General features: G+C 39.9%; 1 protein-coding gene across 11 annotated transcripts in view; it reads right to left on the bottom strand.

Moving 5' to 3' along the window:
- Positions 1-14,338, bottom strand: part of AAGAB (alpha and gamma adaptin binding protein) — a 96,672-nt gene that overhangs the window by 14,216 nt on the left and 68,118 nt on the right. For 8 of the 11 annotated variants that reach the window (XR_009007593.1, XR_009007594.1, XR_003623409.2 and 5 more), the window contains exons 6-10: positions 8,762-8,844; positions 7,825-7,921; positions 3,256-3,360; positions 2,749-2,798; positions 466-2,095 (exon numbers count right to left, since the gene is read on the bottom strand). Coding sequence is in view for 1 of the 11 variants with exons in the window: in XM_007166069.3 (XP_007166131.1) it covers positions 2,018-2,095; positions 2,749-2,798; positions 3,256-3,360; positions 7,825-7,921; positions 8,762-8,844 (413 nt within the window). In the remaining 10 variants the exon portion in view is untranslated. Of the gene's footprint in view, positions 1-320; positions 2,096-2,748; positions 2,799-3,255; positions 3,361-7,824; positions 7,922-8,761; positions 8,845-14,338 lie in introns of those variants that run through there. The other 3 variants (XR_003623412.2, XR_003623417.2, XM_007166069.3) reach the window with 3 other exon arrangements.

Genomic DNA, 14,338 nt, shown 5'->3' with positions numbered 1-14,338 from the left:
GGCATGTACACAGGTCACTTTAGATAGAATGCAATTTTTATTACACTATTAGCTCATGATCACTCTTCTTAAAGTGGGCCTTTAGTAGATACCACTGGACACTTTAATCTCACATCTCCCCTAGAAGGGGCCAATACCCCCAGATAGCTGAGATCTTGAAAACATGACTTGATATTATACATATAAATGGTGGATTCTAAAAGAGTGAGTTTGACAAACTCTTAGATTATCTGCTATTTATGCCTAATCCAATAAAGGAAGGCTTCCCCACCACCCCCCCCAAAAAAACAACAAAATCATAAAAATACACATAAGCAGACTTTATAAATAAATCACATTTTAATCACCTAGCGTTGTTTTAATCCACAAAATCAAGTTCACAGCTTTTTCTAGTCTGTTATTCCTAACCACGTGACCTAATATATTTTCTGAAACCTTTCACGTTTTAAGAAAAATATGTTCCACCTTTCATCTTGCAACCCCAGAGCCAGCTTCCCTTATATTCCCAGTCAATGGCTGATGCAGTCACCTCAAAGAAACACTGGAGGAATGATGGTACAGTCTCTAAGACCTTCAGAATAGTGAAAAGAAAAGAGAAAAGAAAAGAAAAAGTATCAAGCAAGATAGCCTCCAATGTTCCCTGGAATGGCTCCAATCACTGAAACCTTCCCTCCCGCAGTCGCCCTGGCCCGGAACCTGGAGCATTGCAGTCATTCTGCCATCTGTCAGGCTCTGCAGTGCTTAGAAGGAGTTGCACAGAGGTGTCTGAAACTTGTTTCTGCTGGTGATCTAAGAGGTTCCTACCCACACTAGGCCAGGAGCAGTTCTCAGGCCATGTGCCCTGAGCCAGTTTAGAGCCATGGCAGTGACTACCACAGTGAAGGCTCATGACATGCATTACAAAGTGCCTACGAAAACAGAAATAAGGATTACATTTGCTGTATTTCCCACTCTTCCTCAGGAAACGTTCCCCTTGGTGATCAGTTCCCCTGAAGCTGACCCACCCAGCCCTGGAAGTAACACAAGGTACTCAGGGATTCACTGCCTAACATTTCATATCCTTTCCCAGCACGCCCACTCCTTAGTGTTACTATTTTGGCAGTGATCTCTGGCTTTCAGAAAGAGAAAAGGAAACTTGCCTTGTTTTGAGGGTATGAGTTGTGACAACACAGCTCTGCCATCTCAAATAGCGAACTCTAAGAAAGAAAACTTTCTCCATGGTAACACTAATGCAAAAATCTCAGGATATGATCATACCATTTCAGTGGCCTACAGAGGGAATTCCTTAAGCTTCTCTCTCTCTTACACACGCGTACCAACAGACCCACAACTTGGTAGAGAAGGGTTTATTTTATCCCTACCAGAGTGGGAAACCCTTGCATCATTTATTACAGTCTAAAAATTCACAATGGTTTCTCAATACTTTCTAGCATGAGCTCAGATACTATATTTCGAATGAAATGCCCAGATGCATTTTTTTTTTTTTTTAGCTAGAGACTAACCTGAGGGCCAGTGGCTTTGGCACATAGTCTATACTACAGCACAAATTAAATCTTTCCTCCCATCAAAAGCATCAAACCTCAGAGCAGCAAGTTCCTTGACAGAAAAAATCCACAACCCAGGAAAGGTGGCACAAGCTCCCGATCTGCAGTGATTAAGTGTGAACGCGGGGAATGCTGCTTAAAAGACTGACTAGGAGTGGCTTGGTGGTTCTTCTTTAACTTGGGCATATCACACAGGCCTTTGAGCCTCATCCCACTCCTGTTCGTAGAGCAGAAAAGTGTATTTGAGAATTTCTCACTCCTTACTGTCATTCTCACTCCCTTACGATATTCTGAGGGAGAAGAGATTTCTGCTTTACCCCCTACTAAAAACTAAAATTCACGGGAGCCTATAAACAAGTCAGGCGGCCAACATGATGATGGGGAGTTCAGCAAAAGATGACTGGGTTGAGCAGGGAAGTATCTCAGGTAGAGAGAGCTAGGGTCTTTGTTAGTCAAGCCCTAGCATGAATAATTTAGTGTTCTTCATCAGATGAAAGGCCTTCAATTTCATCTCTGTCTCCCCCAATTGCCATCCAGAAAGCTTTGGCCACCTGTGGAGAGAAGCAAGCAACAAACTGTAGGCAACAACTGAATTTCAGCTCGTTTCATATGTTATACACAGAACTGATTAAGACTTAAAATTCTACACCCTGCCCTCCAACGCTCTGGTAACATCTGTCAAAACCCCCTGAACACCCTGACCCACGACTTCTACTCCTAGACTTTATACTGAGGATATAATCAGAGCTGTTTACACAGGTGATGTATAAGGATACACACAGCTTCACTACAGAAGAAGAAAAAGGCACATGACCTAAATGTCCAAAAGGGAACTGGATAAATAAATTATGACACATTCATACAATGGAATACCATAAACCATATACATTTCCTGCCAAGAACGTGTTGTGTTGGTAATAACCAAACCAAAACAAACAAAATAACTAAGCGTTTTCCAGCCTAACAGCTAAGAAGGCAAACATCCTGAGCCTCAGTGTTCCAATGTCACTCAACATACACTGGAAAATCTTGGTTTGACTGCAGCAACTATATTACTACTGGGTAAATATTCAATTAGTTATAAGTTAACATCCAACAAAAAGTTCACAGTAAGATACTTTAGAAGTAAACAAGTGTGATATACCATTCTTATAGCACTGGACCTGCTGTAGGTACTCAATAAATACCTGACTGATTTTCTCACCTTTTCTGCGTGCAACTTTCTTTGCTCGTGAGGAAGCGTCGCAGCCTTGTCTAGGGGGAAAATATATCTTAAGAAATTCATCTAATAGCGCAGGACAATCTGGAATGCATGGATGTTGTAACACTAGAAGATGGGAAATGGGTTTCACAGACACGTTTATGGTGTAGTCATTATAGCTGTTAGGAAGTTTAAGTCTTCCAAATTTTCCAGATGGGAATGGTGTGAGTAAACTGGTAGGGATCTTACTGATTCCATGTTAATGAGACACACTGAAAGGAACAGAGACAGGCAAGAGAAGAAGGGAAAGTAAGAGGAAAAAGAATGAAGAAAGAGGAAAATTTTCCCAAGGAAATTTTTACCAACAGAGGATGGCAGTCCCCCAGTACCCACGTTTCTCAGATGAGGCCAGAGCATGGAATGCAACCAGCAGTTACAAAGTAAAATCCTACTATATAAAGTAGAGGCGCATCAATATGGGAATCTGTTAGACACAATGGATCCGATTACCTTTCATTTCTTTTAACTTTGAAAATAGTCTTTCAAAATTCTCCAAATCTCCTCCGCCTGTAGTAAGACTGGCTAGTTCTTGAATATCCAGGTCTAACGTGGGATCTGAAATAAGGATTCACCACACATTATTTATGTATGTGCTAAATACACAGGATCCAAAAGCAATCAATCTGGCTTTGATGAAGGTTGCCACTGAACGAGTGCCCACTGGGGACCAGCTGTACAGCTCATGGTGCTGCATCCTGCGTGGCTGGTAGTGAGCCCTCACAAATGAACAGCAACTCACTTTATCCGTAAAACACTGTAACGAGGCAAGGAATTCTGTTTTCACTTTTCTAGAGAAAACCAGAGCTCAGAGATCAAGTGACCTTGCTCAAGGTCACAGCTAAGAAGTTGTGACCCTGGATTCAGACTTACATGTTTCCAATTCTAAAGGTCACGCCCTGCACTAAGGTCCACGGATTCAATAAATGCCTGAAATTTATACCATATTTTACTGGTCAACAAATATTTTCACATCTGTTATTGACAACCACATAAGGTGGTTAGGACAGATACCACTGTCCACAATTTACACATGAAGCAAGCTGAGTTTAAAAATGAACTCATCTAAAATTACAGCCATTCAGAGGTAGAGCCAATTTATTTTATTTTTTTAACGTGATGATCCATTTATTTATTTATTTATTTATGGCTGTGTTGGGTCTTCGTTTCTGTGCGAGGGCTTTCTCTAGTTACGGCAAGTGGGGGCCACTCTTCATCGCGGTGCTCGGGCCTCTCACTATCACGGCCTCTCCTGTTGTGGAGCACAAGCTCCAGACGCGCAGGCTCAGTAATTGTGGCTCACGGGTCCAGTTGCTCCATGGCATGTGGGATCTTCCCAGACCAGGGCTCGAACCCGTGTCCCCTGCATTGGCAGGCGGACTCCCAACCACTGCACCACCAGGGAAGCCCCTAGAGCCAATTTAAATTCCTATTTTCTTATCACAAATCCTTTACTATTTCTACCTCGGCATGTGGCTTCTTTATCAAAGTTTGTTTTTAATCAGAATTTTCACTCAGCCTCCACTCCAGGCCAGCCACCTCTAGGATGTCTTCCCTGACCGTCCCAACTCACAGGTCTCCTTCCTTAGGATTTGTCCCACACTTAGTGTTTACAGAGCTGTCTTGGCACTGGCATACACTACTCTGTATGCTAGCATCTGTCTACTTTTACTATAATAAATACTACAGTAAGAGAGAGAGTTTGCTTTGTCCCCACCACTGAGTGCTTTAACTTATACGATTCCATTTCATTTTTGCAACAGCGATGTGAGGAAAGATTTGTCACCCCTATTTTATAGAAGGGGAAACTAAGGCCCACGGATGCTAAATAACTTACTCAAGGTCATCTCACTACTAGTGGTAGAGCCATGATTTGAACCCAGTTGTCCAGGATTCCAAGCCCATGGCTTTACCCATTACATTACATTACAAGGCCTGCCTCTGCATTTTTAGACTATAAGCTCCTTGAAGACAAGGATGATAACATAATTCTTTATATCTACTTCAATGTCATACAGATAATTTGATGTTAAAGATGCATTTGGTGAATAAATTTGCTTTAGTTCAATGGGCATGCCATGGTGGCAGTTGGTATATAGGGCTAGAGATAAAAAATTTGTGATTAATCTGTATACATGATAACTGAACTGTGGATGTGGACAGAATCACTTCATGCTTAAATACAGGTTTGGAAGAGGAGTTTAGATGGAACATTGAGGAATGGAGATATTTAAAGGCTGGGTAAAGGAGTGTAATCTTCCAAAGCAAGAGAAGGAATCATCAGAGAGGTAGGAAGAACATCAGGAGATGTGTTGGGTGAGTCAAGAGAAGATAATGTTTCAGAAAGGGACCGATTCATAATATTGAATGCCGCCAAGAGGTCAAGATGGGGACTGGAGGACGTCTATTAGATTGAGTGGCATGGAAGTCGCTGGTGAGCTGTTTTCACGGAAAATGGGAGCAAGAGCTATAGATGGGAATGAACTGAGGAATGAGTTGAGGAATGGAAATAAGTAAAGTGAGGAGGGAGATGTGGGGTTGAGGAAGTGTTTTACTTTTGTTTGGTTTCATCTTTTTAAAGAATTTTGAAGTAACTGTAGTCTTACAGAAAAGTTGCAAAAATAGTACAGAGCCTTCCGATATGCCCTTCCCCCACCCTCCCTCAGTGTTAACATCTTATATAACCATGGTACAATTATAAACATCACGAAGTTAATAATGGAACAATGCTACTGACTAAACTACAGACTTCATTCAACCTTCATCACTTTTTCCACTAATATCCTTTTTTCTGTTCCAGGATCCAATTCAGGATTCTACACAGAATTTAGTTGTCAAATCTCCTCAGTCTTCTCCAATTTGTGACAGTTCCTAAGTCCTGGCTTGTCTTTCATGATTTTGACACTTCTGAAGAGTACAGGCCAGTTATTTTGTATAATATCCCTCAATTTGGGTTTGTCTGATGTTTTCTTATTATTAGATTGACGTTATGGACCTTTGGCAGGAACACCACAGAAGTGAGTGCCCTTTCAGTGCATCATATTGGAGGGAGATGATGTCAATATGTCCTGTTACTGGTGACGTAACCTTCATCACTTAAAGTGGTATCTGCCAGGTTTTTCCAGTATAAAGTTACTATTTTCCCCTTTGTAATAAATAACTTGGGAAAGATACTTTTTGACTATGGAAATGTCGTGTTTCTTCTTAAACTTTCATCTACTAATTTCACCATCCATCAGTGGATCTTGCCTGTGACAACTATTACTGTGGTGTGTGGCTAAGGGTAATTTTCTATTTCCCTCATAATGTCTACATGTATTAATTGGAATTCTTCTGTAAGGAGGAGCAGCCTTTTCCTTTCCAGTTATGCATTTATTCAATTATTTATTTAAATTAGTATGGATTCATGGATATGTATTTTATTCTATGGGTTACAGCCCAATACTATGTTAATTTACTTTGCTGGTCAAATTGTTCCAGCTTTAGCCACTGGAAGCTCTTTCAGGTTGGTTCCTGTGCCCTTTCAACATGCCCTCATTCTTTTTTTGAGCACTTCCTTACTTTCTGGCACCATGATGCTCCACGTTCATCCTGCATTTTTCCTGCCCCAGCCCTGAATCAACCACTTCTCCAAGTAGCCCTGGTACCTTTTCTTGGAGAATGGTATTTAGAAACCAAGATCTAAGTGCTAAGTATGTCCACTGCTATTATTGTTGCTTGCTTCTAGGTCCTCCCAGTGGACAGAGCTAGGAAATATATATATGTATTTACACATTCATACACATATCTATATTTATTTCTCTACTGCTCTAACTATATTTTAAAACCCAAGAGTTCATACTGATACCTTCAGTTCTAGTTCAGTACCAAAGGGTTCATCCCAGCCTTCCCCTTTCCTTATTTGTAACTTCTTTCTCTGACAGTGAGAAACCTAGCTCTCATTATCTATGTTATATTTTCTTATTCTTTCAACTGTAATATATATAAAATATATTACATATAAATATTCAGAATTTCGAACCCATACCCCTATAAGAATCAAATTTATTAAACAGAGTGCAGGATTTCTGTTCATTTCTTTTTGGTTTTGGACTCATGGTATCCAGTCAGAATACCATTTTCCCAAATTCTTTAAGTTAGTTATTTTCCCCACCTCCTTCAGTGTGGTCAATGGTTTGTTTTCATGGCAGAGATTTTAGCAGGTTTAGAAGCTAATATGAAGGGTTCAACTGAGAGGATGAGGTTGAATAAACTAGAGAGAAAGAGATTATATACCAATTTTTCCTTCTTAATATGCTTCTATAACCAATCATTTGAGTTTTCTACATGGATTATCTTACAAACAGAAAAAAAAAGTTTTTAAAACTTATTACTGCACATGGGCCTTCTGTGGCATAAAAAGAAGTAGTGACGTCAGTAGCTCCCCGACAAAAGAACGTTTATATTTATTGTTAACTAAGCTCCTTGGCTTTCTGGCTTTTGGGCAGCAAACTGGATTCCAGTTTCAGCTCTAGGACCTTCTTGTTAGGTGCCCTTGGACAAGTTATTAAACTGTTCTGGGCCTCATCTTCATCTCTGTAAAATAACTTCTCTGCCAAACTTCATTACCAAATGAGAATGTGGACATAAAAGAATTTCAAAAAGATATGGGAGGGCTTATAAAGCTGTATTATTCTTGTTACCATCAATTCTGACTACTGTGAAATACTATGAAAAAACTGTAATATGGAGATATAAAGCTGTTTCACCACCTGGTTCTGTCTGCTCTAGCTAAGATGATCGTAATCACGATCCTGCTGAGAGAATCAGCAGGATAATGGTGCCCACAGATTTGTAATGTATTTACTCTCTCTCCTTTTTCTGACAGACGTCCACAAGGCTAACATTCATTTGGGGTGCACTATCAATTTCCTTCCCTCGTCCTCATTTAAAGTCAGTTTCCCCTTGGATGATTTATGCCCCGATACATGGGCTCCTGCAAGTTCCACAGAGCTGTCACTTAGCAGCCAGAGAGGCGCTTACCCATGATGCTATCGACCTGAGTGTCTGTTGTATTAGACGCACCACCTCGATTATCCAAGAGGGGTTCAGTCCTCTCTGCTGCTGGCAACTGGGGCTGCTGGTGAGGAAAATACACACAAGCAACAATTTAACAGGAGGTTGCTTCCGAACTAAATCCAGAAAGGCTCGCACGTCCACCCACTGGTTAGCTTTGGAGAAGCAGTAATAGGAGCCAGACACAAAGAGAGATGGAAGAAGGATCAAGGTCACATTAAACAAAAGGCTAAAAATTCACTAACTCAGCAGTGTTTCTCCTCAAGGAAAAATTAAAAAGTATTATGATTTTGCTATTGACTATTAAAACATATTGTTTGCTTTAAGATCATGTTTTACTCAAAATCTGAAAATGTATAAGATCCTATCACAAACAGCTTGGAGACTGAGGAAGAAGGTCCCAGAAAGACAATGTGGCACTACATAATGTGCTCGTGGTTCCAACCTGCCAACCAAGGCAGACCTGGACCAAAGTCCTTGAGGACAGAGGGTTGAAATCAGCCTATTTAAGCTCATTAAGGGCAAGGACCTTGCCTCAGATTGTACAGGACACAGGAAGTACTTAAAAAGAACCATTAATTTTATTTTATAATTTAAAGATTTGGGGGCAACTTTATGCCTTAAGGAAATCCTAGCACATTTTTTAAAGCACTCTAGCAAAAACACATGGAACAGCCCAAATTGCAGACATCTCAAAAGGGCTTACTGCTTTAATGCCGAACTAGCCTGCTCTTAACAGGCAGCAGGCATGAAGAGGGCTGTTTTAGGTTCTCCTTTTATCTACTGCTAATATTCTCTGCCACTTCTTAAATGGAAAGGAGAAAATGATGAATGGTGTAAAGATTCATAATGACGAGTAGAAATTAAAGCCAAAGAAGAGAAAAGATCCAGGAAAAATCTTTACCTCTGAGTGGCAGGTCTCTGCTGATCCAGTGCTATGGTTTGCTCCAGCCAATGAGCTGAGAAGGTTAAAGCCTTGGTTCCTATCTGAAAAGAAAAAATACAATCACTGAAATTTTTAATTTACATTTAAAACTGTTAAAATGACTGTGATGATGAAATGATAGCTATTTCCTCATTATAAAAGTTCTAACTATAAAAAACAGTTACTATCAATTACAAAACTCTAAATTCCGGATAACTTTAAATCAAATAGTATTAGTCCAGGTCAAATATACGGCAGGGCCATTACAACAAACAAAAGGCCGTTCAGTAGTTCTGTTTGCAAAGATTAACAGAACTGATGTTTTAATAGTTACTGTGAACTAATACTTCAGTGTTTTAAACAATTAAAAAACATTAAAAAGAATCAATGCCAAGGCATTATTATGAGGTGAAATGAACATTCATGCTTTCTTGAAATAAAGCTCTGTTTATGCAGTTAAGGTTCCCAATACTTTCGATATTTATATTTATAATGGAGGACAAATCTAGAGCAAAATATCAGAACCCAGTCCTGACCGGACAGCGCTCCCCAGAATCACCTGGACGCTTATTAAAATTACCCAGTATTCAAGGACCCAACCTCAGACTGAGGCAGCATCTATGGAACAGAGGCCAAGGAATTTGAACTTTTAGCAAGTACTCCAGGAGAGTCCTTAGGATCAGGAAAATTGGAAAAAAACCCAAAAACAAAAACCAAACAACAACAAAAAAACACTGCCTGAGAGTAGAATGTGAAACCCAGAGTTCAAGAGTCTAGTGGTACAGAAGTCAAAGAACTGCTCTCTCAGAAAGACAACTTCTTCCCACCTCGCCTCTCCTCTCCCTATAGCTTCCCTGGATCCATTCTCATCTGTCTTCAAAACAACCTGCAGACCTCCTAGGTCCTCTCCCTTGCCAGGTGACACCTGTTGTCAGAGAGTCACACAAAGTATCACAGAAAGATAACCACTTGCAGTCTCCTCTTCTTCCCTTTCACTTGGGGAGATTTGCCTTTTAAACTGGGAGGAAGCCCGACTGTGGCATGTGGGGTCTGGGCCTGCAGCTTTTCCCAGGCTGACCTCTCACCACGTGGGCAGTCGCCTACTTACTGCACGCGGCTATCTACCAGAGTCAGCGCCTGTGCTTTAAGGCTACAAAGGCGCTGGGCGGTACCAAGAGCCTGCTGCTGCCCTGCTGCTTTTCCTGCTCCACAACCAAAGGTGCACATGCACTCCTGGAGCCCCCTCTCACTCCTTCAGCCAACCTGTCCAGTCTGTGAGGAACTCTCCAGCCCCAATGCCTGGATGCACCCCATCCAAGAACCAGGGGCTGTTTTATCAGGTAGGCCGTGGAGGCTCAGAAGCTGGGAGAAGCAGATCCATGTGATGTCCCACACTGATGGTTTCACAGAGCCTGGGGGTGTTTATTCAAACATCAACATAATTCTTTCTTGTGGCCAATGTGCTATAGACTCTAAAGCAGTTGTACGCAGTTATGCAATACTCAGGGATTTTACATGTCATGAGGATACATGAGAGCTCTTATAAAATACTTGAGGCTCTTTGTACAAAAGGCATTATCTGAGTAAGAGAGTACTGATGCAAGAGAGCCCTCACTTCTATTACTGGAAATAACTTGGACTGTGGGTAATTTTCAAATCAGTTCACAAATCTCTCTCCATATTCCAATTCCACGGCTTATGTTTTTCCTTTGTTGGGCATTACCTAAACTTGGCAGGCCAAACTGCAATCCCTGAAGAATAATACAATACAATGTCAGTTTAGACACGTTATTAGACCAAAATGGTCTACTTAAAATGCCTCATTATTTGCAGTGGCTGCCTCCAAGAAGGGGATCTGGGATGCACAGGAGTGAGAGGGAGCTGAACTAGTCACCGTGTACCAAAAACCTTTGTGCACCTTTTGACTTTTGTTCCATATTCATGTGTTTGCTCCATATTCATGTGTTTGCCTATTTAAAGAGATTTTTAAATCTTTAATGATTAAATGCTATGTGTATTTTACCACAATTAAAAAAAAACTGAATGTCCCAATTCTAACAGTGAATAAAATTATGGAAAAGTCCAAATAGTGGGAGGAAGACTGGGCTAGTGGTCAGAAAACCTGGATTCCACTCCTGGCTCTGCCCACCTTTATGACCTTGGACAAGTCAATCAATCTTTCTGTGCCTCAATCCTCTGATCTGTAAAAAAAGAGGGTTGCTAGATATGGTTGTTAAGGTCCTTTCTGCTCTAGATATTTGTGATTTTAAAAAGTAAAATGGCATTCTTTAGCTTCTCTTGATAGTTAGCTCTGAATTAGGTATTTTAAATTACTTAATAGAAAAAAAAGAACCTTAAATGCCAGAATCCTTTTAAGGTCCACAGATGACTATGAGTTTATAATCAGGTTTCAGGCTAATGAAAGCTGGAAGAACTTTTGCTCAGTATTTTCTTATAAACAATGGAGAATTTAGTCAACTAATGTGAGTTCACTCTGTTCCACTGCTTATATATATAATTTTTTCTCTAAATTTTTTTTAAACATCTTTATTGGAGTATAATTGCTTTACAATGATGTGTTAGTTTCTGCTTTATAACAAAGTGAATCAGCTCTACATATACATATATCCCCATATCCCCTCCCTCTTGCATCTCCCTCCCAGCCTCCCTATCCCACCCCTCTAGGTGGTCACAAAGCACCGAGCTGATCTCCCTGTGCTATGTGGCTGCTTCCCACTAGCTATCTATTTTAATTTGGTAGTGTATATTAGGTCCATGCCACTCTCTCACTTCGTCCCAGCTTACCCCTCCCTCTCCCCATGTCCTCAAGTCCATTCTCTACGTCTGCATCTTTATTCCTATCTTACCCCTAGGTTCTTCCTAACCTTTTTTTTTTTTTTAGATTCCATATATATGTGTTAGCATACGGTATTTATTTTTCTAACTTACTTCACTCTGTATGACAGACTCTAGGTCCATTCACCTCACTACAAATAACTCAATTTCATTTCTTTTTATGGCTGAGTAATATTCCATTGTATATATGTGCCACATCTTCTTTATCCGTTCATGTGTCGATGGACACTTAGGTTGCTTCCATGTCCTGGCTGTTGTAAATAGAGCTGCAATGAACATTGTGGTACATGACTCTTTCTGACCACTGCTTATATTTTAGGGAAGTTAGAAACATATAAATTTTCACAATTAGGAAAGCAATTCATTTTTGTTTATCCAAAGCAGACTGCTCGCACATTAATGTTGCTAAAAAAACCTGGATGTTTTATACACCTATGGTTTTAAAGAAACTCTCCATTTTCCCTAGTTCAATGTTTAGCAAAATTCTGCCCACGTGCACCCACTGTAAAACTATTGTTCTCACAGAAAAGAATTACCTGAATCTTTTCTTGTTTGCCAGACTTTTCTCCCCAGGATTCAGGGCATGGAAATGTCATCCCCACTAAGAAGGATTTATTCTTTTAGCAGATAGTTGTTGAAATTGGCTTTAGCATCTCTGGTTTTATTGACACCTCAAAATACTACACTAGGAAGGAATAAATTAATCTACCTACTCAGCTGATTCTTATGGAACTTCAGAGCCGCAGAAAGGGGACGTTGTTAAGTGATGTAAAATAAGTTATTCTAGAAGGAATAGTAAGTCTACTGAACTCTGGTCCTAAAAACACTAATTCAGTACTGGTCATTTGCATAAAATTCTTCCAGGAAGTGTCAGAAACAAAACCATAGCCTCTAGAATAAAGGTTAGCAATGGGAAATTCTCAAGCCTTGTGGAGGAGCTTTTATTTTATTTTTCAATGGGAAGTTTCAAGAAAACTTGAAATATATGAAATATTCGGATATCTCTTTACAAATCTAAGGGCACACTTATTTATCTTCTTCTACAGAGGATTTATTATATTTTTTACAGAGTAAAGTATAACTTGAAGAGATTAGGTAACTTGTTCAAAGTCACATAGCTAGAACCTGAACGTGAAATCCAGAACTCTCTGATTCTAATTAATTTCCATTAAGCTCACAGGTATCATATAAAGAGCAAAGAGACATTCAATGCTTTATGTACAAATACTGAATATGACAACACAAACTTGGATTAAGTGCAAAAAGATATCTTTTTATTCACATATAGTTCTCTTTTGTCAGTAATCCTTCATTACTTCCCTGGTTTAGACTGATTTCAACTGAACTAAGATGAACAGCTGAGGACTGAATAATTAATCATATGCCACTTCAATGCCTCTCATTAATTTATCCCAGCCCAGCCCCCATAACTCCTGGAGGCACTGGTCACATAAAACTAGTGGCAGACAGGTGGTTAGGCCCCAGTGTCCCTTCACTGTCCCTCAAGTATATGTAGACAAGGGTTTCTCAAATTCAGCACTACAGACATTTGAGTGTGTATGGGGACTAGGGGCAAGGGGGCGTCCTGTACATCCCCGCCTATACTACCAAATGCCTATAGCACTGCCAATGTCCCCCGGGGAGAGGGGGGCAAAACTGCCTCCAGTTGAGAACCACTGATATAGATCTAATTAGGACAGGAAATTTGGGGCTATAACGCTCAGGTTTTAAGTCATTTCTTGGAAGGATTTTTCAATGGAAAAATAATAAAAGCATTTAAGATTCTACCTTTACCTCCTGTCAGCATTACAAATATCCTCCCCTTACGCTGGGAAACTTCTCTGGATGATTTCAGCTCCCTCAATGCCATTTGCCTTGTCCTTACTGTGCTAGTATAAATACTTATCTTGAGTCTATCTGCCATCCTAAACTATATTATAAACTCCTTGCAGAGACAGGAGCTAAGGGTTCTTCCACCTTCCACAGCGCCCAGCACAGTGCTAAGTGTACAGGGGGGACGCTGAGATATCCGCTGACAGCCTGACATGACTGTCAGACAGAGACTGCAAGCATTAGAGAAGGTTGGAAAATAAGCGTATACTTTATCTCACATTCCACTTCTGTTTGACAAATGGAAATGAAATGTTTTTAAAATCACAAAAGAATTAGAAACAATCTATTCTCTTTTACTAAACTACTGCTTGAAAAAGGTAAAACTTTAAAGTATATTATTAAAAACAGTGCTTCTTTAGGAAAATAGGCTTAAGCAATAAATCTGGCTCCATCATCAGCTTTGGATTCAGAAAAGTGAATCTCTGCTCTCCCTCTGACACCTGGGACACGTGCTCACAAGTCAAGAACTGTCTCTGACAATACTTGAACATATAATGAACTTTCTGGTGACCAGAAAGTAACCGACTATGTTTTTTTGCCCTTTTTCCTGACTGTAAATGATATGTTCATTGTATAAAATTTGGAAAATAGAGAAAAGTATAAAGAAGAAAACTAAATCACCAAAGATGTCAATTAATACTTTGGTAAATGTCCTCCTATTCTTTTTTTCTGTGCATGCATACACACAAATTCTTAATAAACTGAATTAAACATCAGAATGAGTACTGTTTTTTACCAAAGTTGTAAAGGAAAGCTTTACACTAATTCCAATAATGGTTCCACTGTAAGTCCTATCTCCAGAGCCTG

The sequence above is a fragment of the Balaenoptera acutorostrata genome, chromosome 3, assembly GCF_949987535.1.
Source record: "Balaenoptera acutorostrata chromosome 3, mBalAcu1.1, whole genome shotgun sequence".
Taxonomy (NCBI): domain Eukaryota; kingdom Metazoa; phylum Chordata; class Mammalia; order Artiodactyla; family Balaenopteridae; genus Balaenoptera; species Balaenoptera acutorostrata.
This window is presented reverse-complemented; position numbering and strand designations above follow the sequence as displayed.